General features: G+C 49.8%; 7 protein-coding genes across 7 annotated transcripts, besides 1 other annotated feature; 4 read left to right on the forward strand and 3 right to left on the reverse strand.

The window, feature by feature from the left end:
• Window positions 1–23,666: part of a sequence feature (contig 1.29 1..525887(1)) that runs on past both edges of the window.
• Window positions 499–2,662, reverse strand: has1 (ATP-dependent RNA helicase HAS1). The gene is made up of 4 exons (XM_654461.2): window positions 2,012–2,662; window positions 1,225–1,946; window positions 915–1,175; window positions 499–847 (listed from the first exon to the last, which is right to left on the reverse strand). The coding sequence occupies exons 1-4, from the start codon at window positions 2,607–2,609 to the stop codon at window positions 599–601; spliced, it is 1,830 nt and encodes a 609-aa protein (XP_659553.1). The 5' UTR covers window positions 2,610–2,662; the 3' UTR covers window positions 499–598.
• On the forward strand, window positions 6,450–9,191 carry ANIA_01950 (transient receptor potential ion channel family protein; the record flags this gene model as incomplete). Its single annotated transcript, XM_654462.2, has 2 exons — window positions 6,450–6,822; window positions 6,873–9,191. The coding sequence occupies 2 exons, from the start codon at window positions 6,450–6,452 to the stop codon at window positions 8,696–8,698; spliced, it is 2,199 nt and encodes a 732-aa protein (XP_659554.1). The 3' UTR covers window positions 8,699–9,191.
• Window positions 9,451–10,751, forward strand: ANIA_01951 (putative U1 snRNP complex component Yhc1). The gene is made up of 5 exons (XM_654463.2): window positions 9,451–9,581; window positions 9,745–9,846; window positions 9,916–10,044; window positions 10,102–10,167; window positions 10,218–10,751. Exons 2-5 carry the CDS (start codon window positions 9,780–9,782, stop codon window positions 10,613–10,615), a joined length of 660 nt encoding a protein of 219 aa, XP_659555.1. The 5' UTR covers window positions 9,451–9,581; window positions 9,745–9,779; the 3' UTR covers window positions 10,616–10,751.
• On the forward strand, window positions 13,567–14,765 carry ANIA_01952 (DUF3602 domain-containing protein). The gene has a single exon (XM_654464.2). The coding sequence runs from the start codon at window positions 13,709–13,711 to the stop codon at window positions 14,198–14,200; it is 492 nt and encodes a 163-aa protein (XP_659556.1). The 5' UTR covers window positions 13,567–13,708; the 3' UTR covers window positions 14,201–14,765.
• Window positions 15,957–17,204, reverse strand: ANIA_01953 (actin-related protein ArpA; the record flags this gene model as incomplete). Its single annotated transcript, XM_654465.1, has 3 exons — window positions 15,957–16,019; window positions 16,070–16,384; window positions 16,440–17,204. The coding sequence occupies 3 exons, from the start codon at window positions 17,202–17,204 to the stop codon at window positions 15,957–15,959; spliced, it is 1,143 nt and encodes a 380-aa protein (XP_659557.1).
• On the forward strand, window positions 18,620–20,010 carry ANIA_01954 (mitochondrial 37S ribosomal protein RSM24). The gene is made up of 2 exons (XM_654466.2): window positions 18,620–19,185; window positions 19,247–20,010. The coding sequence occupies exons 1-2, from the start codon at window positions 18,630–18,632 to the stop codon at window positions 19,843–19,845; spliced, it is 1,155 nt and encodes a 384-aa protein (XP_659558.1). The 5' UTR covers window positions 18,620–18,629; the 3' UTR covers window positions 19,846–20,010.
• Window positions 20,859–22,491, reverse strand: ANIA_01955 (uncharacterized protein; the record flags this gene model as incomplete). The annotated part of the gene is made up of 2 exons (XM_654467.2): window positions 22,022–22,491; window positions 20,859–21,829 (listed from the first exon to the last, which is right to left on the reverse strand). Exons 1-2 carry the CDS (start codon window positions 22,452–22,454, stop codon window positions 20,859–20,861), a joined length of 1,404 nt encoding a protein of 467 aa, XP_659559.2. The 5' UTR covers window positions 22,455–22,491.

Genomic DNA, 23,666 nt, shown 5'->3' on the forward strand with positions numbered 1-23,666 from the left:
TTTGAGATATGGCCCCGCAGCCCGATGGAGACCGTCGACGGAGTCTTCAAGAGCACGGGAGAGGCGGTCTCCAGCCACCGGCCACTTCTCCACTTGTAGCCAATGGAACTCTGTCTACGAGAGTCCAGCCACTTTGTTTCTTGACACTTGCGTTCAACTGTTGACGCTCGAGTCTCTGAAGATGGTTCAAGAGAGCAAGAACCGTGGAACCGAAATTGAGCCCCTGGTCCCGCACTTTATTCCAGTGACCTCATATGTTACTTAAAAGTAAGTGCGGTTTAGGTTATCGCTTGGAATGAAGGGTGATCTGATCTGATCTATCCATGCCTTTGATCACTAATTAAGCTTATCCCTGCAACCTCCTTGCATCCGAAGCCATGTTTCGTCTCATTATGGAACAAACATTCGATCAGTCTGTAAGGTTGTCCAGGGGTTGTGCCTGGACCCGATTCTTCTACAAGTTCTACACTGGAAGAAGCACCATAGATGCTTAGAGAACTTTTGAATAATAATTAATGAACCAATATCTCATGTACAAGCGCAAGCAAATAACTCCGAACCTTATGCTAATCACAAAGCATACCAAGGCAAACCAAGATCAATCATCCTCATGCTTCCTCTTGAACTTCAGGCCCTTCGGTTGACTACCGTAACTGCGTCTTCCCTGCTGCTGTTGCTTCTTATCTCTGCTGAGACTGGACCCAAGCTGGATGTCAATACGCGGTGGCGTCGAGAAGCCGAAGCTCTTCGCCACTTTCACGAGATCGAGCTTGTGCACGTCGAAAACGGAGCGCAGGGAGTGAGAGGCGTACGCCTGGAGGTAGGAGCGGTAGCCGTCTTTGGCGGACTGGGGGAATGAGTTAGTACATACACATCGTCCACATCTCAAAACGAGTTCTGGGCTAAAAGCTTACCTTGTTGAGATAGTAATTTTGGCTGATCAGCTTCTCAAGTTGAGATTGGACGTTCACAATCTTCTTGGCTGGGAAGTCGAACTCCACGACTGGTACTCGGGCTTCTTTGAGGTACTTGAGGAACCCAACTTCAGACGGCTGCAGGAACATCAAACTGCGGCCCCTGCCATTGGCTCCACGGGCGGTACGTCCGACTCGGTGGATGTAGTCTCGGGTGTCGTCTGGGGGATCGAACTGGATGATCCAGTCGACGGCAGGGATCTAAAGGTGTCAGTGGGCTATAGCTACTTCAGAGGAAAGGAAGACATACATCTAGACCTCTTGCGGCAACATCTGTGCAGATCAAGACTCCTTGCTTGGCGTTACAGAACTCAAAGAAAGTGTTGGTTCGCTTCTGCTGCTTCTGCTTTCCGTGTAGGTCCAGCACTGGAAGGTCAATGTAGTTGAGGAGTTCAGCGTGGTATTTCACGCAATTGCAGCTAGAGAAGAAGACAATTATCTTCTTCTTGAGGTTGCGCTTCAAGAAGGAGAAGAGTAGCAGGAATCGCTTGTCAGCCTCGCAAATGACATAACCCTGCTCCAATCCCTCCACTGTGCTGTGCTCCTTCCTGTGATCGACGTTGATATACAGAGGTCCCGGTCGGAGCGATATCCGCGCCAAGTCCTCGACTTTTGTGGTCTGGGTGGCAGAAAACAGCATAGTCTGTCTGTCTTCGTTGGGGAGGATCTTGATAATCTGGCGCATCTCATCCTCGAAACCGACTTCCAGGATTCGGTCCGCTTCGTCGATGACTAAGGTCTTCAGGTTTTTGAAGACAAAGCCGGGGGTGTTCTGCAGATGATCGAGTAGACGACCAGGTGTCGCAATGAGTAGATTAACACCCTTTGTAAGCTTCTCCGCTTCTGCTCGTCGGTTTGCGCCCCCAATAACGATACCATATGTCTGGCTGTGTGCCGTGAGAAGTTCCCTTGCCACGCCGAAAATCTGCAGAGCCAGCTCGCGCGTTGGGGAGACCACAATAACACCGGTTCCTATTTCAGCATGTTCGGTTAGGACAATCAAGAGCATTAGCAGAGAGAAAAGGAACCCAACATACCGTTCCTAGGCTTAAACCGCAGCGCACTGAGCATCTCAATGGCGGGAATCAAGAATGCCAATGTCTTTCCAGATCCTGTCTTCGCAGCACCAAGAACATCACGGCCCGCGAGGAGCGGAGGGATTGTCCGTTGTTGGATTTCCGTCATTGTCTCAAATCCCATCTCCTTAATACCTTGAAGCGTCTTCTCCGAAAGACCCAACTCTGTGAACTTCTTGGGGCCCCCATCGGGCTGCGGTAGGCTAACCGCATCAACAGAGGGAAGATCTGGTACGTTCGCCTTTCCAGAATCCTCTTTTACATTATCCTTCTCGTCCTCTTCCTTCTTCTCCTCGTCTTCACTCTCGCTCTCCTCCTCGTCGCTAGGCGAATGGCTCACTTTTCGCTTTTTTTGTGCTTCCTCCTTCACAACCTTTTTCGCAAGCTCAACATCCTTGTCCTTGGTTAACTCAGTCGTAGTCTCAGTTGCCTTGCCCTCCACTCCATTTTCAGCAGGCGAGGTAGCAACTCCATTGTCAGTGGCTTCGCGAGCGCTTCCTCCGTGCTTTCTCTTGCGCTTCTTTGAGATGGTTTTGGCAGTATCCACGGCGGCCGGCATTGTGCCTGCGAGATTTGTAGACTTCCTGGAAAGTAGGTTGGGACGAATTATCGATTGGCAAGCCTGCGGGAACTTGAATTTTTCCCAAGGCGCTTTTCTTTTTTTTTCTTTCCGTCTCCGCATCACGTGGTGATAAGATAGAAACTTACTGAACAAGTGCCTGATAGCCTGATATTCAAGGCAGTAATTACATGAGGCATCCATATCCATCCTATTTACTGTTTAAGGGCAAAACATACAGCCTTGGTGGAAATATCACACTGGGATCCAATTGGTCACTCTATAGACGGTGTACATTACCGAGATGCTAGACTCGCCTCTGCATAAGTCAATATACTGTGTACTAGCACCTCTCTGTACTGCTCTAGTATGGTTCCTTGAAACATGACAGCGAGTAAAAAAAAAAAGCAATCCCTAGATATCGGTCTGGCTTTCAATAGCCGTCTGTATATAAACTGCAGTAATCCTATGTCTTCGAAGAGCAACCTACCTCTTTGCAACTTGATAACATCCAACAACTACCAAGGTCGTCCCAGGTATTGGTGCGCAGTTTGTGTGCTTTAAAGCGATGACTGCCATGGCATAATACTCTTACAGTTAAGATGCGGCTCCAGCAAGCACAGAGCTTGCACAGATAGTGACCGGGCAAAGAATACCTCGAAACACCATGTTGCATCGAATGACTGATAACTTGGACGTCTGCTCCGTCAGATCTGCAAATACGGAATTTGCATCAGTCGAGTCTCCCTGACTACGCGAATGCTGGAATAGACTAGCCTTTGTCCACAGGAATTGACGGCTTTACCAAAACTTCTGGTACACGGGGCCATGAATAAACTCCCTTTCCTTGCAGTCGTCATAGCTTACTCCATAACGTATGACGCGAAACTCAATTCAGAATCTGCAGCTCGGGGGCTCAATGTCGTTGACATTCGTGACCGTAAAACGGCAGAATGACTCCGCTGGTCCTTCTCAATCGATCTGCGGTGGGATAAATCCTGAACGCGACGCCTATGCTGATCTGTAGCTTCCTCTTTTCCGACGCAAAGGATAAACTCCATCTCAGATCACCTCCGCTTTGACAAAGTAGATGATCGCGTCACCGTGCCCTCGCTCACAGTCTTCTAATTATCTTGGCTTGTCTAAACCAGCTTCGGGTTTCAAGAGAGGTCGAGACTGATCTGCGGGCTTCTCAAAACCCGTGTCGATCAAAATCTTTCTGTCATCAGCCCCACTGAGATTCTCGCCTTTCCATTTCTGGCGGTCCGATGGGGAAGGCTGGGATGTCTCGGGCAAAGAGCACGGGGTGCCGGCCCATCTACAGGGCATGTTGTGCGAGAATCTATAACAGAATTAGCATAATGTTGTGGGATGGGACGACAATCGGGGTCCATCCACCTCAGAAGTACACACGGTGGCACGTCTACGTCATTCCCAGTGATGATAACAGGTTCCTTTTGCGTTTTTTAAAACACAGAATGTGCCTGTTGCATTTAACCTTGCTGTTGTTATTCTCCCAAAGAGAATTGACTCTCTTCTCCGGTGCTAAGGGCTGCACAGCCCTTCGGACTAAGAGACCAGTATTCACGAGTAAATAGCTGCCAGAGCCACCGGAGACAGAAGAAAACTTGGGAGGGAAAGATGACGGTCCCTCAAGCCTTCGGACGGTCCCTCAAAATAGGATGCTGACCCATGCGTAAGAACAAAGTGCAGAAGCAAAGCGGATGAGCGGCCAAATGCCGCCGAATGCCGCGAAATGCTGCGCATTGTCTGTTTTGGTTATGCTATATTCACGGCCAGATACCAGACCTGAGCAAGACTCACCGTCATCTGTACATCTGTAAATTCTTCCCAGCGAGCAATCCTGGGGTCAGTATTGCTGAGCTATAGAGCTTATCCAGCAAATAAAAAGGTGATAAAGGACAAAGAGGTTGGACCCTTGAAGATCTCAATTCATGTCCGGTGCACTCATCGGTGGTATCAGCTGTCACTCTCAGCTCCACGTGCAAAGACATAAAGAGGCATATGACACGCACAAGGCTGACGGAATTTTTTGCTTGCTGACTAGAGTTATGAGACTGAGACAAGGACCCAGAAAGAATCCCCGTGGCGCTGCAAAGAAGCAAACTGGCTCAATCTTTGAATATCAGCTTGAGACCTTGAGTAGCAATTAAATGATCAGACCAGCAAGAACTCCGGTCTCCGATATTTGCTCATACTCGTTTTTCTTAGGGAGGGGGCTGTGCAACGGGGGGCGAACACATAATCCCGTCAGCAGGCTCGGCGCTAAGGCAATGCAGAAAAGGAACAGATTCTCTTTTAATTGGTGCCTCTGGTCAATGTTAAAGGATTAAGTAAATAGCAAATCGTTTAGCAACTAGATATCATGGGGATTTGATCTGGTCAGCGCTTGAAAAGATTCAAAAGGCTGGATGAGATTACAGGTAATGCAATGGTGGTTAAGACAAAGTCTCACTTGTAAATCCTATTAGCCTTTTTCGAACTAATTGCACTTATTAATAGCATTGAAACATGGCCACCAAGTAAATAGGCAGAAGCATAACCATGGCTCATGAACGGCGGCAAAGTGGACAACTTGATAAGAGGTAACAAGCTTGGCAGGAGGAAGAGTTCATCATCTTGATGGCATCAGCAGTTGGTGTCGCTTGTCGCAATCGCTTGGCCGTTACGTTGGTAATAATTATGAAGGAACCCTCGTCGACTATCAGTGGGCACAAATCAGAGGCTGAGCCAGTGGATCGAGCGTCTGGGAATCATCCATAATTGGGCCTGGAACTGAGATCCCCTGAGGACGCGCGTGCACTATTCATTGTCTTTTAACGATCCTATTGAATATAGAACTGTTACAGAGATCTCGAAACTCTGCTCTGATTCAAACCTCCAGTTTCAGGTCAACTCAAGAGCTTCTCTGGAACTCTTTACCTGCGAGTGCAACAAACTGCCCTGGAGTCAGTCGACACTCGAAAGGTAATCCTCTCTTTCTGTCCCAAGAATAGAACGCCCAGGGCATTCTCCTCCAGGCTCCAGCTCTATTGGTTTACCCGCACTTCGCTGCTTCTCAGGCCCATCAGTCCCGTGCTGAGTCAGCCTATCCCCATTCTGCATTCCAGTGAGCGAGAGTGAGCCCGAGCCCTTCTCAACTGCATTCCCGACCGTCTCTCCTCCAACCGTGACGAGATCCCCTGAAGAACCATCTCTGCCACGCCGGGACTGCATTCCACTCTCCGTCATCTCTTTCGCTTCTCTGCCCCCTCTTTTCTGCTGGTCCTTTTTTTTACCTCGCTCTCCCCCCATCCTCGATCTCACGCCTGTGCGTCGGTTTGAAGATCCGGTTAGGAGACGCTCATCAACCCATCTACACCAACCTCCCTCTCCGGCAATACTGGTTGTCGCCGCCACGCTCGCTTTTCACTGTTCCAACCCCTCGACTTTCGCTCACCAATACTCTTCAGTTCTTTGACCTTCGCTGTTCCTTCCACCTTTGATACTAGACCCATTTCGCCTTGCGGCGACTCGCTCCTTTTCCCATCGACGATCCATGACGCTGTCAAATTGACATCACACTTTACAATAATCACTACATTCACCAAAAGCCACAAATCGAATCAAACGCCCTATTCTTTATCTCAACTGCGACCCACGTCACCTACTTCCATATCAGAACTGTTGGTTAATTAAAGGCTTCCGCATCCGGCGCCGCCAAGCCCAGCTCTCGAGCGAATACAACATCCAACTCTTCGTTGCTACGACAGGGTTTCTTTAAACAGTCTTCCCCCCTTTCGATTTAGAGCGGCGGGGGTAGGACATATACTCGCCAAAATGTGGTCAATATCGGTTTTCCTCTGTTTCCTGGTCGCCCTCATCCATACACCTCTGGTAGCCGCCGAGAGGCTCATTGAATCCAAGGCCCTCACCTTATGTCAGGATAGCTCGAACTTTACGGCCACCTATTTCCATGTCAGATATACGCCAAATAATAATTCGCTCTTAATCGGCTTCGATGGAGTCTCCTCTATCTCTGGTTATGTCGAGGCCACGATTGTTCTCGATGCCTACGGTTATACCGCTGTGAAACAGTCATTCAACCCCTGCGATATGGACTTGGAAGGTCTGTGTCCCATGAACACCGGTCCCATGAATATCCGCGACGCTCCTATTACTATTGGCGACGATGTAGCATCTCAGATTCCAGGTACGTGTCTTGGATTGCAGACTAACAAGGAAAGGCATTGACTCTCTTAGGAATCGCGTATACTGTTCCAGATCTTGATGCATCTGTCCGTGTGTATATTAATTCCACAACCACTCACGAAAGTATTGCTTGTCTCGAGGCTAGTCTTTCGAACGGTAAAACCGTTTACCAAAAGGGCGTTGGATGGGCTACGGCCATCATTGCCGGCTTGGGCTTGACAGCCTCTGCCATTACCTCCGGACTTGGGCATTCAAACACCGCCGCGCACGTCGCAGCTAATGCTCTTTCTCTCTTCTCCTTCTATCAATCGCAAGCGATGATTGGAATGACTTCTATTCACCTGCCGCCAATTGTCGCGTCCTGGACCCAGAATTTTCAATGGAGTATGGGCATTATCCGTGTCGGCTTCCTTCAGGACATTTGTACGTGGTACCAGCGCTCTACAGGAGGCACTGCTGCGACACTCCTTTCGGAACTCTCGACCATCTCCGTTCAACCCCTGAAGAAACGTGCTTTTGATGCTGCATCAGGGTTAGTTCCGAGGACTGTCGGGGCATTGATCAAACGATCTGGTGCGGAAAGCGAGAAAGCCACTTCTGAAACTGTGGAAGTGCGCGGAATCGATCGTGTTGGATTCATTGCTGGTATTGAGGAAACCAACATCTTCTTGACGGGTTTCATTTTCTTCGTCGTTTTCGTGGCTCTAGTGATGCTCCTCGTCGTTGCCTTCAAAGGAGCATGCGAGCTTCTTGCTAAGCATGGGAAGATGAAGAGCGACAAGTTCCTGGACTTCCGTAACGGATGGAGGGTTGTCGCCCGTGGTATCTTGTTCCGTTTGACTTTGATCGGTTTCCCTCAAATGTGCATCCTTTGCTTGTGGGAATTTACTCGCAACGATTCGCCTGCTGAAATAGTCCTCGCTGTGATAATGCTCCTCTCACTTTTCGCTGCGTTGGGTTGGGCTTCATTCAAGGTCATCAGCCTAGCGAAACGGTCGATCGCACTGCACAAGAACCCCGCCTATATCCTTTACTCCGACCCGACTTGCTTGAACAAGTGGGGCTTCCTCTATGTGCAATATCGAGCAACCGCTTACTACTTTGTTATTCCCGTGCTGGGCTATCTCCTCGTCAAGGGCATGTTCATCGGCCTCAGTCAGCCGGCTCCTGTGGTGCAAACCGTCGCCTATGTGATCATTGAAGCGGCTATGTTGATTGCAGTTAGCGTTCTGCGGCCGTGGATGGACAAGAAGACTAATATCTACAATATTTCCATTGCGGCGGTCCAATTTTTGAACGCCATCTTCCTTCTCTTCTTTTCCAATGTCTTCAATCAACCAGGACTGGTGACCGGAGTTATGGGTGTCGTCTTCTTTGTTATTAATGCAGTTGCTGCGTTGGTTCTGTTGATTTTGGTGCTCATTGGATCTATCTATGCTTTTGCTTCCAAGAACCCCGACACCCGCTATCAGCCCATGAGGGATGACCGTGGCTCCTTCATCAAATCACAGACCCAGCTAACAACTGAACTGGATGCATTGGGTGCCACCGCTCGCGGCGACATGAAGACAACCCCATACAAGGCCAATCCTTTTGATGATGAAAATGGATCATTTTCCAGCGGTAATGGCGCCAGCGTTAGCCGTCAGAATCTTGAGCCGAACCCCACTGGGTTGCCTAACCAGGCCCCTCATTCTCCTGTTGATCCGTCGCTACCATTATTCCCTAGTGACAACTCCAGCGCGCGAGGACCTGGTAGTAGCGCTGATACCATTCAACGGTCACAATCGCCGATTCCTCGAAGCTTTACCTCGTCGCCTTATCGAACACAGAACAACCAAAGCCCGTGGCAAAGAGGGGCAGGTTATGACCATTAAAAGAGTTTCGCGCGTTTTTTCTTCTTTTCCCGCTTTCAAACGATTGCTTATATTAGCTTTGCTTAAAGAGATGAAGTTATGGCCGAGTACGGGAAGGGATTGACCGCTCGACCCGTGCTTTATTCATTTTTCCGTTCATCGGTGCTCCCACAGCGCCCGTCTTTTTTCTATTTTGAATTTGCCCACTTACCTATACTGTGATATACTGGACTCTCCTTTCCTTTCCTCTCACTACCTCTCTCCCGCCCTCCTTTGGCTCACCAGGATTTCCTTTACAATTTTCTCACTTTTTTATCCTCCGTTCTACGTATACTCGGCGTTCTAAAGCATTGGATCTGGAGATAGGACTTGGGTTTGCGGTCATTGTGCGCTTTTTTTTTTTTTGGCAGGGTTCACCCGATGCGCCCGTTTTTGCTCTTGTTCGAATTACTGTTATGGAAGACATAAGTAACCATAATGCTATTAAGCTGCGTCGATTCGACGTTAGCTAACAAAATTAGACCTCCCCTAATTGTAGAGCCCTGAGGTGCCGTTGTGAATTGTATATCATAGTGCAGGTCGTTGAGTGTCTCTGGATTGACATAAATCGCCTCGAAGTTATGGTAATTGGCGTTCATGGTTAGAAGCTTTCTATAGCATATATGCTATTCTGCCCTGTCTGACCGCCTTGTGATAGCATCGCATCGAATATCTTCATCGAATCTCCACATGCGACCCAACGCCATCGCCGGTCCGCAAACAGGATCAGAAACATCTGAGTCAACACTGGTGATTCTAGTTGAGGTGCTTGGCGAGTTATTTTGCTACAACCCAGCCTGAGCTCGATTGCTACAAATCACGAGTGCAGCTCCGGCGCTCAAAGCTTCAGAATGCCGAAATATAGGTGACCCTTTTTCCCCTAGCATCTTTCTTCAACTAACCTTTGAGGCACTCTTTTGTAGGTTATCCTGCGCTCTCTTCCCTATGTCACTCACAACACAATATCTACCGGATTCGACATGAAACCCGCCGCAAGTTCCTTGACTAACACCATACCTGATATACAGGCGATTACTGCGATGTCTACCTGACGCACGACTCAATGAGCGTGCGCAAGGCGCACAACTCCGGACGAAACCACCTAAGGAACGTTGTGGAATATTATCAACGTATGTCGCCTGACATGCCAATACTAATCTGTGGTGGCCTGCAAACTCAAGCTCACAACTGCATTGCAGAAATCGGACAGGAAAAGGCACAATCAGTCATCGATTCCATTACGTCCTCATACGCCGCTGAAGGGCAGGCTGTGCCAAACCCAGCTATGGTTCCCCCGGGTGCTTACCCGCCTCCGTTTGGGTTCCCAGGTGCGTAGTCTCTTCGACCGCGAAAACATGAGAGCTAATACTGATACCCTTCATTAGGCCAATTTCCTCCTCCCCCATTCGGAATTCCTCCTCCTGGCCCAGGGGGTGCCGCCATGCCACCACGTACGTTTGCGCTCTCCTGCTCCTAAACCACAAACACTAACCCTCATCAGCCCCCGGAGCACGAAACCTCCCCTTCCCTCCACCGTTCCCCCCGTCGTCCGGGCCCATGGGGGCACCTCCAGGAGCAGGCCCGGCTGGTCTCCCAACTCCGCCTAACATGCCTCCCAACATGGCTACTCCCCCCGGCTCCGCGCCTCCACCTGGCCAATTTCCTCCACCGCCAGGCGGCTTTCCCATCCCACCTCCAAACTTCCAGGGCGGATTTCCCCCTATGCCTGGCGCGCCTGGCCAAGGCCCTGCAGGGTTCAGTCCCAGTCCTGGTCCCGGACTTTCTGGACCTCCTGGCGGCGGATCTGGACCAGATGCGCCAGGCGGGTTTGCGCCGCCCCCCGGTATGGGCCCTGGGGGCTTCTCAGGACCGCCGCCGGCTTTGGGGGATAAGCGATGATCCTTCCGGTACCTTCCTATGAACGTTGTTACTGTCGATGTCAGATAGACTTTTTATCTTCCGTCTTTTCTTCATGTTTTCGGCGTCAATGGTGTTCGTTATGCTAGTTTCTTAAAGAGTGAAAAAGCTGGGAACAATATACGAGGTAGCTATTACATGATAAATACTCAGTTGAACTCATCAGAAATAGTACGTAGCAGGCTCAACAATTCCAGCAGCTCGTCTCAAATATAGATTGGCGCAATGTAGGCATTACGGTGCGCTCATTACAGTTGCTGTGTGGGCTTAGCAGAGGAAGTACGGAAGAAATATATATTTTCCCGAGTAAACTAGGCCCAGCAAGAAAGTAAGTCTCAGTGTTAACCTGACTGGTCATATAACACGCTAAAAAACCAAAGTGATCTATGCGAATTGACAGCTTTCTGCGAAATTGTCTACTGCGGTGTCCACCCCATATTGATCAATCCGGTAGGGGTACCTTGCAGATAGAGTCCCGGACATAGGCAAGCGGTTTAGGCTGCGTCATTGCCGTCTGAGTTAACCCTTATGGCGTAGCTACCTGCAAATGTTCATTTCCTTATCCATGGCGGGCTCGTCTGTTTTGTAGTCAAGGGAAGCTCATCACTTGAGGGAATGCTGTTGCGGGGTTCCTCATATCCCGCCCAATATGCGGAGGCGCTGGGGTACCAAGTAACAGTTGGAGAACTAAAGTAGGCATCTCCGCATTCCCCCTTTCTTTCCGCTTGGGATTTGGTAACTCTTGGGGTCTCAGTTCACTGAGGGAAATGTACTCGCTACTAGAGCATTTAGCTTATTGTTCAAGTGCTGAATTTGCTGCCTTGGACAATCACTCCATGTCTTGCATGTAGACCACCTGCATGAATTGACGGCATTATCCTTGGAGATCCACGCGGCTGGGAATCATACATAAAACATCGTGGGGTACTCCATAGACACTGCCAACTCAGCGAAATAATAGGCGTAGCAGGACCCCCAGGTAAACCAATGGGCCGGGACGGCGAGTCGATCCCTGAGTGGACAGCACACTGTGGAAACCGATTCTTGGAAGAAGAAAGAAGATGGGAAATTGAGGGGCCTCCATGTAACTAGGAACCTATTTACTGCGCCGCTCATAGAGTCTAGGTTACTTTGAGAGCATCAGGTGATACTAGAAAGAGTGGCAGTCAAGGTGGGAAGGAAAATACTATGGTCTGTACGTCATGCTGTGTGACTGTGACCTGGCCAGGCCACCTAGGCACTTTCCCGGGGTGAAATCCGGGGAAGGATCTCGAAGCCAAATCTCGGCAGACTGGCGAAGCAGACCTGTTTTGGGCCAGGTCAGGGCACCACCCTCTCACTAAGCCATGGAGTCGTTTCCAGCTCAACCGTCCTGACCGCATGACTGGTAAATTTCGACCGAATGTCTCGATTCTCACCGAGTCATCACTTTGAACAGTCGAAAACGGCAAGACGCGGTCTCCAAGGTCTCAAGTGGAGCTGCAAATTTTTCAGCCAAACCCACTTCTATCCGCAGCCTGACTTGGCCTGGTTTGGAAGCAGCTTCCTCTTTTGTAAGCAGGCTAAGCAGCCCTGCAGCAGATCTGGGGTAATCAATCCTGCGACTTGCGCAATATATTTTTTATATGCCTCATATACTGGACACATATACAGGACGTAGTTTTACATACTGCGAGCTCTTATTTCGCCTGATTATTACATGATTATTACCTGATTGATTACCTAAAATATCTCAGACATGCCCTACCATTATAGCTGCCTCACTGGATCATTGCTAGTCAGCAGTAACAGCAGTAACAGCAGTAGCAGTACAGCCGTACAGCAAAAGGCGGAAGGGATGAACTACGTGTTCATGCCAAGCGAATGGTGAGAATCTGCTCATCACGATCTCCTGCCAAGAGCAGCATCGCCATCACGCCTTGCCTTGTGGAAGGGAAAAATGCCACTCGAAACAGCCCGAAACAGCCAGTTCTCGAAATTCCCTCAGCTGATGGCGCCAGATGGCGAGGCGAATTGAAAAAATAGAAACGGCGATGATGCAATAGTGCTTGAGCCTTGACAGCTCTAACTCTTGCGGTCCTGCCGGATCATGCGGGGGTTCAGAATTTTCCTGCACCGGTCGAGTCATTTTCCTTGCCGCCGGGCGGCTGCGGTTCTAAGCGCCAGTCTTCTCCGTATACAACGAGATGCTATTGTGGCCTTGGATATTTGAGATTCTCCTTAAGTCCGTGCCAGAAAAGGAGTCGAAGTCAAGAAGAATCCCCTGCCAATTTGTCTATGAAGTTTTCCAAGCCTATACTCGAGCATAGTGTGTCAATAGGGAGACGCCTAGAGACGGTTTTGTGAGGGTAATGAAAATCGCTCTTTGGTCCTCTTTTGGCCTGTGTTGCCAACCGCCTCTTTCATTGGCCTCGCACCAGTTTCTGTTACGTTTCGCCACGGCGTCACCTGCCCGCCCAGTTCTAACGGGACCCAGGGCGACCCTAAAAGCAGCAGGACAAGAGCTCCACAAGTGGTGGAAAGAGCCAATCATAGAGCGGAGTCACCTCACATGAGCAGACATAATTGGCTTAATGCCCAGCGCCGCCTTGAAAGCTGAAAATAAGGTGAAATAAAATACTGTAACAATACAGTTCCTGAAAGAATCCGCCAGATCCTCGCATCAGTTGCTAAGCGCATTGACGATGGGCCAAGCGACGCTCCACTGCGGACTCAGCGTGTGACCCTCGCGGTGCCTGGATGCGGTCTCTGGCGGTCTCTTGAGTCGTGCTGACGGGTCACTGACGAGGGCCTGCCACTCATCATGCGCTGTGTGGAATTGCGTGCCCTTGTTTCCATGCTTTCCCCGGAACTGCTCTCCTGGACCCAGTCTATATAGAGCTGCTGCCCCCGCCCAATTCTCTGGTTCTGTTCCCAGACATCACAAAGAATCACACAAATAAAAGGCTTTTCTCCCTCATCAGTCATCAGTCATCTTCTTCGAGTTGACTTTGGCGTTTCTGCATCATCATTAGCAGCATCCATCAGCAGCATCGACAGCATCGGTTGCATATACATAGTGGATATACAATCACCATGCCGGCAGTTAACTACCGCGTCGTCGAGCCACATCCGTCAGTCCCTCACAGCGGCCGTCCAGCTCTTCACACGGCTCGCGGAGGCGCCGGCAATGTCATCAACCTAAAGAATACCAAGACCACCGACTCACGCACCGCTACGGGCCCGGCTTCTCTGACCCGTCTGGACTCGCACGTACCATCAACATTCACTTCCGGCCGCGGCGGCGCCGGCAACGTCCACCGCAGCAGTGAGCGCGCCATCTTCAGCTTCGATGAGGAGCTGGAGCGCGAGATGCGCCGCGCTGCGCCGGTATATCATGTTGGCCGCGGCGGCGCAGGGAACATGATCCACCGCGAGAACGAGAATGAGAGTATTCTCAGCCGCAAGTTCTCTTCCACCAGCAATACATCGGCTAAGAGTAATATCTCTTCAACGAGTGACCGTGCGCGGGAAATGGCTCGCCGCGGCCTCGAGAAGGGCTGGGAGAAGATCAAGGGCATGGCGTAGACATGGACTTTCTCAACTCGACTTCAACATTCCCAATCTGTCCTGTCTTGCTCGCCTCCTTTCCTTATAGCGCCTGGTTCCCTATCCAACGCATATAGCGGCGTTTGGCTTCAACACTCATGATCACGACGATTTACGACCACCAAAAGTTCTCTGATTTCCTTCATTCTCACTCATTCGTTTTCCTCTGTCAGATCACCATCTCTCACTTTCATCTTCTATTCGACATCACATTCTACGCCTTTAATCCGTCGCTTCGCTTCTTTTCAAACCGACCTGTCCAGCTCACCGGGCGGTCACTTCTACCTGTTCTGATTTGAAACAACAAACCATTCTCAAAAAAATTCTATGATACCCCAGTCTCCGGACACTTTGATACCCTTTTGCTGGTCTCCATTACCCTCAGGGTTATTTAGCCTGTCTGGAGCATTTACTGTTTACTATTATTACCCAGCAACGGCAGTTGCATGTTGTTTCTCAATCTCGCTATGTATCCGTCTAGCTAGCATATCCTAATGGGAAAAAAAAACAAGCAAACAGCACATCTGAAGTATTCCTGTTCTTACACGTGTTTTCTAAAAATTCGTAATATTCTATATGAAGAGAAGGCTAATTTCTTACCCTGATCCTGATGGTCAGGGGCACCGGTGTGCCGTTGGTGTTGGGATTGACTCATGCCTGGCATGTTGATCATTAATGACGCCAATGCCACCATGTGATCGACCAAGCGGGTATATCACTTGGTGATCGCCAGGGAGGGCTTTTATCACAGCCTCGAAAGAAGAAAAGAAAGCAACAATTGTCACCTCTCACAACAAGCCTGAGAATAGTATTTACCATCCTACGCAGCCTGCGCCATGGATCCGAACTCAATCATCTCATAGCACAGGTGTCTTAGTTGCACGAGCCAGCCCTACTCCGCACCCATCTGTCCAGCTTCGATTTACCAGCTCAGCTAGGGGCGCCCAAGTCACCAACTTAGAATATCGGAAATTATGGATTATGCAGCAATCGATAGATTTCGGTCTGTTACGTCAGGCCCGGCCTGAGTCGGGAAGCAGTGTCTACACAATATTGTGTAGCGATGATGGAAGGGATTTAGGGTTGCTGGAGTAGCGTTACATAAGTAACACGATCAAGAGGTCGCTTGCGGAAAAGACCTGCGACCTTGGATGAATTACTTCCAATATTCTCTAACATTGCGCAAAAGAAGTTTTCTCAAAATCATCTCTATTCAAGTCCGAAATTCATATTTACATGCAGACGCCAAATTCTAAGCACGCTAGGTCTATCTAGTCCTGCTGTTGCGGTCTACACAAGGTTAGAGACAACAGGGGCGGTAAGTATAGAGTATGAGAAGGCAAACGATAGATGGCAGTGGCCATCTCAAATGCAGCGGCCTGCCTTAAATGACGAGCTCATAGCGACTGCTTGCCTACCATGACTGGAAGCAGCGAAGATAGTTTGCATGGTAGTCCGGGTATGAGCCGGTAAACTAGTATGCAGGTGAGGCTGGATGATAAGAACCAAGATTCTTAGATGAGGAGATAGAGTGATGATGTAAAGGCTATTATGATCAACAGAACCTTGAAAAATGACGGGGTATCAAACGCGGCTGTATCCCATCTGCTGGATAAAGCAGGATGAATGCGGAAACACAGTGCTCGGTGTGCTCTTATGTACTCAATGCTACAGCCTCGGCCCCGGTACTGCGTGTGGCCGGGTTCAGGCATGCTAAGTCGTGGAGAACCAAGTCTTAAGCAAACTTCCGATGAATAATCTCAGGGTCCTCATGCCACTCGTCTGCGCTAACCCACATCTGGCGGATCTTTAGTGAGAAGCTCTAATGCATAAACATTGCGGTCTTACCTTTCGGAACGTGCTCAGTCCAGCAAGAATACCTCCGCCAATCCAGGTCGTGTACTTTCGCTCAGCAGGTGCAGAGATACGAATCTTCATGTCTTCCACAGCCAACCGCTTGATCTCGCGCATCAAGCGGTCTGGAAAATTCTTGCAGAGCGTTGATCCTCCGGAGAGGACAATGTTGAGGTAAAGCGACTTGCGCAAGTCGAGATCCGTACGGATAATGGCGTCTTGAACGATCTGGTGCACACCAGGATATTCGAGGCCAATGAGCTCGGGGTCAAAGAGGATCTCAGGAGCACGGAAACGTTCCTGGCCGATCTACAAACCGTCTGTTAGCTTGCACTTCCACAATCTGCTTCCAGGGCATACGTACTTTGATCTTATGCCCATCCGGCAGGACATAGTCCGCGTGCTTTGATTCCGACTTGTAGCTATTCATCCATTCCTTCTCCTCCCGCTTAGGATCCAGAGAAACGTAGCAGACTTTCTCCTTGATCATCCGTACCACCTCCTTTTCAGCACTGGTATGGAGCACATGCCCGGTCTTCCGAAGCAGCAGTTGTAACTGTTCTGTTACATCTCTCCCAGCAACATCTATCCTTCGAATACTATTAGGGATTGCGAAGCCCTCAAACACCGGAACCGCATGTGAGACTCCATCCCCTGAATCCAAAACAACACCGGTCGTCCGCCCGGAAGCATAAAGAGACAGCACAGCCTGAATAGAGGTATAGAGAGCAGGAACGTTGAAAGTCTCGAACATGATCTGGGCAGCTATATCGCGGTTCTTGCGCGGATTGAGCGGCGGTTCGGTGAGGAGGACGGGGTGCTCTTCCGGCAGCGTTTTGAGCTCGTTCTCGTACACGTAGTGCCAGATTTTCTCCATGTCGTCCCAGTCCGTCACTATCCCGTGCTCCAGCGGATAGCGGATTTTCATCAGGCCGCGCAATTCCTGGGCTCGTTGTCCGATAAAGACGTCCCCTTCTAGACCGCCGGCCATGACCCGGGGATGTTTTGGCCGACCGACAAATGACGGGAAGTAGCATGAGGGGATTTCTTCACCAGCGAACCCGGCACGGATCGTACCGCTGCCATTGTCGATGACGATAGGGGCGTTGTGAAGAGTAGCCTCGGTCATTGCAGGGAATTGGTTGCGAGGGAGTTCGTTTGAGGATTCGGGGAAGTGTTTTGGGAGAAGCGCGGCTTTGTTTGTGAGGCGGCGGCCCCACGGCCTAGGTGTTGTTGATTCGAGGACACGTAGAGGAACACAAGAAACACACACCTCAATAATCGAGATGGTTGGGGAGCAATAGTGAGGGTGAGGTAGGATTGAAAGGTGTTTGTATATTTCTAGGACAGGAGGCTTTCGCGCGTTGGCTGCAAAACCAACCAAATTGGGATGGCCCGCTACAAAGAAGCTCGGACCACTCAAAAGTATACGGTAATCTTCTTATCTTCAAGGTTGACTTCCTCTACCTGAATACCAAACAGTACACTAGAGTGAGTTCTCTGCCAAAATTTAACCCAGGAAATGAAGAATATATTGCGTTTGACCGTCACCTATAGCGGTCTTAATCCAAGTAGCCCATTTCTTCTGAAACTACGCCTTCCAAGTCTCGTGGCTGTCCCTCGTGCATACCATGAACTGGCGGCCAAGTTAGCATCTTAGTCCGCAGAGCCTCAGCTCGCTCGAGAGCAGTGGGCATTTCTCTTCCAGTAAATCAGTAATTATCAGGAAAGGGCCTGGAGCAGGAATATCATACCTGTAGTCACTCCATATCGCGTAGCCTTCGTCCTGAAGTACCTCGGCAAGCTCTTCCTGGTGGTTATCCTGAAGAGTCGGATTAGGCACCACGACCAGCGGGACACCAAGTCTCAATGCTGCTAGAATACTGCCGGAACCTTCGGCAGCTGTCAGCTACTAGAGTGAGAAAAAGATGAGGTAGGTATTACCTGCATGGCTAATGACCAGTCCACTGCTTCGGTTCTCTGAGGCATTGGCCTTCGCTAGACGCATCTCATTGTCCAAGCCTGCTTGGTTGAAGTCGAATCCTTGCACGATGATACCATGACGTCTGGGGTCGCCAGGTGGATAGTTTGCGACAAAGTCGTCAAAGAGCTGCTGTCCGTCCTTGCCATACTGAATAAGAAGATCGGTATACCCGTGCTGATTCAAAGTCACTAGAAAGATAGGATCCAAGATGGCCTTCAAAAGGAGATGGAAGGACGCTGTAGCTCCAACAGTAACGAAACACAGCTTTCTGGCTTCATGGGCCATGTTCGGTATTGGTGTCAGCACCAACGACACTTCATGCAAGCTGGTATGGAAGGCTCAGGAGATCCGCAGAAATATCAATAAGCAGATGGCTGCTTTATACAGCATGATCTCCTCCATAATGATTCTGGGGAAGAAAGAGCAAGCAAGGTCCAGTGAATCAACAAGTGCGGGTCCGTCACAGGACTTCTCAATATAGTCTAGCGCGCCAAGCCCTGTTCAACATCCGCAAAAAAACAACCACCGAAATCTCTCCAGACCGGCCAGAAATCATCATTCCCCCGCACAATGGTCTTATTAACGAGGTACCTGGGCCGCTCCGCTCGGATAGTGGCCCGTAGAGGCCCAATCGCTATTCAACATCGTCCTTTCTCTGCCTCCGCACCGACATTCCTACCCGAAGATCCCCCAGACCCCGTTCCTCCGAAAGACCCTCGTCCTGAAGACCTGCCGCCAGCGCCAGAGTACTCGCCGGAGCTATTATCCAAGGAAGAGCGTCAGTACTATGACATGTTGTCTCCGGAAGAGCGCGAGGAGTTCGACGCCGAGCACCGCAGAGCTGTCGAAGAATTCAACGACCCCAAAGCGCGAAAGGCGATGTTTGATGAGATCGAGAAAGAGGTGAACAATATCGACAGGCAGATTCCCCTCCGATTTACGGAGCCTCCTGGAAAACCTCGCGGTTTTTGGGCGAGAGATGAAGACGATGAATTCGGTATCGTGGAAGACGAAGATGATTTCCACAACGATGAAATCACTTCTATGGCGCATGCGGAGGTTGAGTTACATCGTGAAGTGAGAGAATACGCTAGAATCACCGCATGGGACATGCCACTCTTAAGCAGTAAGCAATTGCACGACCTTTATGCCTCAGTTGACAGGTTGAACTAATGCCCGTCCGTCAGAGTTGGCTAAGCCTTTCACCCTCCCTCCCGAAACTCACATTCTACGCTTCCGTTACACCACATACATGGGTGAGTCGCACCCGGCCGAGAATAAGGTCGTCGTCGAACTCTCCAGCAGCGATCTCGTCCCCAGGTACCTCACCGAGGCGCAGCGCCAAACCCTCCTCAAGCTGGTCGGCCCCCGCTACAACCCTGATACAGACATCATCCGTATGTCCTGCGAGAAATTTGACACCCGCGCCCAGAACAAGCGTTATCTAGGAGATCTCATCGAGACCCTGCTCAAGGAGGCCAAGGAAGGCGACTCATTCGCCGACATACCTCTCGACCTCCGTCACCACAAGCCGAAGAAGACGCTGCAGTTCCCGAAAGAATGGATCATGACTGAGGAGCGCAAGAAGCAACTCGAGGCTACCCGTGCTGAGCGAAAACGTCTTGAGCAACAGAGACAGGGTGTTGTAGATGGAAATGCGGTCATTGCGCAGGCGGTCAAGACACTTCCCGCTCTAAATCCTGCCCTGAAGGCTCATGCGACGGCGGAGCGCGAGAAGGTTGCTGTGAAAGTCGGGGCTAGGGGGCAGAAGCAGAAGCTACGCTAGGAGAATATCATGAAGTCAGCCATGGACGTTGATGTTGTACAATCTCTGTATCTTTGCTTGAGGATAGCGCAGGGCCGTTTAGACTATTTTTCACGTTAATGTACTATACTATTAGCACTTTATCTTCTACATACCTAATTTTTCGATACAAGAAATAGTTGGCAGCCAGTAATATCGGGATTCTATAATTTGTTATTCCGTAAAAATCCTTTTTCGCAACGGAAACCCTTTGTAGTTCAGTAAGATTTCACCTTATAACGCCGGGCGGCTTACTTCTCCGCTTTCTACGTTTCTATCCTCGTCCGCCGTCGTTAGGTACATTATGCCGGACCGAAGGGAAGTACATATAAACGGGAGACCCAGTATAGTACAAGCTAAGACGGCATAGAATGACAAACAAATTGAAAGGTGAGAGGGAAAAGAAGGAAAGGAAAGCACAAGCAAGAAATAAGAAGAGAGAGAAGGAAATGAGGAAGGGGGAAAAGGAACAGAGAAATAGAGGAGAAAATAGAGAAAGCTGCTGAAGAAAACGGAGAACAATAAGAAAAAATCGGTGTAGATGTCGAACGGTGATAATCCAACCATGGCCGACTGCCTTCAAAGCAAGTCGGTCGTTGTATGTATGTATCCCAAGAACACCCGCCGATGAAGTCCCTTCGTGGTAAAGGAAAGGTATTGACGTGGGGGAATAGCGTGTGGTTCTCTTAAAGCCATTTGTTATCGAAACAATTCACATATTCCCTTCACCTTACTAATTCATATACGACACATACATGCCTCTGTTGCCGAAAAGGTGCAGTAGGTATATTTAAGCGAGAAGCGGCCACCGTTGTAGCATATTGTAGCATAATATGGGAGTTTATACCCTGCCCTGAAGTTGGCGTAAACCAGGGAAGAAACAAATAGCCAATGCTCGCTTGGTGTGAGAAGAATCTATTGGTCTGATGTCGGTTTTGGTAGACCGTGATGGTAAATAGTCTTGTTACTTTTTGCCGCGCAAGTATGTATCATCCTCAAGAGGACTCAACCGATTGTTTGCCATTGGATCTCTTCGTGCCAATCGTACCGAAAGCCTTGGCTTGACCTCTGTTATTCCTTCCCCGGCCGCGGAATACCCCAGGGCTAGCGCCAGGGGATGAAGCGCTTGGAGATGGGCCACGAGTGGGCGGGTTAGAGTTAGTACTTCTGCGACCAATGTCCGCCACCGGGCTGGCAACCGCGGAGCCGGTGGTCTTAGAGGTGGGCGAGGCCCCATTAGACGATGCCGTGGCCTGATTATGGTATGCATGCAAGGTGTTAGCTTCAATGAGGTCTTGGCTACTGGATGGTTCGACGTCGTGAGTTCCTTGGTACAATCGGCGTGACCGCAACGAATGCTTGAAGCCGCCCGAGCTTACGGGAGAATCGAAGGTAGCCGGGAGGTAATCTGTGTTCGTGGTAATGGGGTTCAATGTGAGACTAGGGAAATTCTGAACGACGTTCTCGTGCTGGTACTTCCCTAATGCTTCATAGCTGGCCTCGTTCGACGGGCGATAGGGCGGATTGTTGTTTGGTATGAAGGCCGCGTGGTCAAAGGGGAGCGGGTCAAACTTCCTGTTGCCAGCGTTAAGGTGACCAGATGAGCTCCTTGGTGCCTGCCTGGGAGTAAACGGACCGGTGGGAGAAGCTAGAGGGCTAAAAGGAGTTCCTGGAAGCAAAACCCCATGCTGGTGCTGCTGGGGAGTATAAGCTGGAGCATCCTGCTTGACACTTTCGTTGATATCAGAATGCTCTCCTGCTCCATAGGCTCCCATTTGGGGAGTATACTGAATCGATCGAAGAGACATTTCATTTCCATTTGCAGGATTGGATCGTGGATGGCCATGTCCATTTGGCAGAAGACTTGGGATGTTGTATTTGTCACGATACCAGCGGGGGATGTCACGTAGGCCGAGTTTCTCCAACATAGCGCGATCATGGGGCATCTCGTGCTTGTAAAGACATCCTAATGAAGCCCTGGTTAGCCGTAATGTGGTGCACCAAAGTACTCCGCTTTTACCTTGCTGCGAATAATCACATTCACCATGACGTATCCAGTACGAACAAAATTCCTTTTTTATGTTGCGGGAAGGGGGCTTCCATGGATCATCAGCATAAGAGAAATACAACGGCCTATGCACCCCGCAAGATATCCTACCTACCTGTTGGCTGTTTCCAGCACCACTATTACTGCCATTGTTGGAGATCAGCCACCCGTTAGTTGGAGGATTCGTCACCTGCCAGCTCTGAGGAAGGCTCTGCTGGAGCAAAGCACCGAGTGCATTGCGCTGGGCTGCTGGTATATTCTCGTCGTTGAGGAGCCTTAGAAGGTGAGACTGCAAGTCATTGCTTCCAGGTTGGTTCTTGCCGTTCGCAGGCGCAGCGCCTTCAACAGAATAGAACTGGCCGCGCGTGCTCACAGCACCCAAACTTGTCATTCCCTGAGTTTCGTTCGGAGACAATACACGGGGAGCGCCGTGGATGGTGATATGGGCTGGAAGTTCGTCAACTGCGATGAGGGGAGTAAGAGTGCCATTTGGGCGAGTACAGAAGAACTGAGGACGCAGTGAGGAAGACATGCTGAAGCACATCGAGCAGTCACTGAAGGGAGTCCTTTTGCCAGAAAGAGGAGGAGAAATATATTGGTGTTGGTCAGTAAGTGGGGGATTTGACCGGTATAAATGCCTGGAGCGTGGCGACGAGGAGGGAAGAGGGGCAATGGAAAAGGGTAAGAGGGAGATTTAAGGACAGAGTGAATGATACAATCATGAAGCGAAATATGATTCGCACAACCGAATATATGAAATTTGTCAGAGGAGGGCAGCGAGAAATGAGCGCATGAGAGGGTTGTCATTCACAGTCGCTGGTGGGCGACCAACACAAGGTACGCGGGGATTTTCTCTTTTTCTCTTTTTCTGCGCATGAGAAGTGGGTTGGAGAGAATGAAGAGAAGTATGGATCAAAAACAGGAGTTCTTGCAGTCATCCTCTGCCAAAGAGGATTTATACAGTGGATTTGAAGAGCAAAAAGAAAGCAATTTACAACACAATCCAAGAACACCCACGGTAATAAGACTGGACAGTCAAACAGAGCAGGGGAACAAGAGGCAAAAAGTACTCCCAAAAAAGATAATAGAAGAGATCAATCCACTTAACGCTGCCACTGTTTGTTGATGGCTTGATTAGTTGGCCAGTACAACCATCTCCCCGGCTGGCTGCAGGTCTTGTTCTCTCTCTTCGTTGTTTTGGCTGCCGTTTCCCTGATTTTTTTCTCTTTTCCGTCGTATCTGTCCATATTTCTGGAAAGCGAAACTTCGAGCCCCATTCAAAGTTTGTCCCCTACCTTGCTATCTGAAGAGGGGCTTGCTCGCTTCTTGACCGATTGCTGTTGGTCCCGGCGGATTTGAAGGTAGCACAACCCGTAAAATCTCCTGGAAAGAATCGTCAGGGCTGTGAAGGTACTTATCGCTTTTCTGCAACAGCCAAGAGGCAATACGTACCTTTATCGTTACGTAGATATATGGCAGCTTCTGTCACCATCAGGGGCACAATTGGTCTCGAAACTTTTCATTTCTCAAGCGTATCCTGGGGCATTTCCAGGCTAGTGGATTTTGAGTATGAATCAGACGGGGATTTGGGTGTGCCGTCTGGTCCAATATAGTGCTGCCACCCATTGTTGCTGGTCGCTTATGACCCTGTGTGGAAACCTGAAGATGATTCTTCTGGAGCTGGAAGATATACCTTGAACCATGTGACCATAACCAGCTGCGTCTCAACGTCCAACTCTATTCTGGCTTGCCATAT

The sequence above is a fragment of the Aspergillus nidulans genome, chromosome VII, assembly GCF_000011425.1.
Source record: "Aspergillus nidulans FGSC A4 chromosome VII".
Lineage (NCBI taxonomy): Eukaryota > Fungi > Ascomycota > Eurotiomycetes > Eurotiales > Aspergillaceae > Aspergillus > Aspergillus nidulans.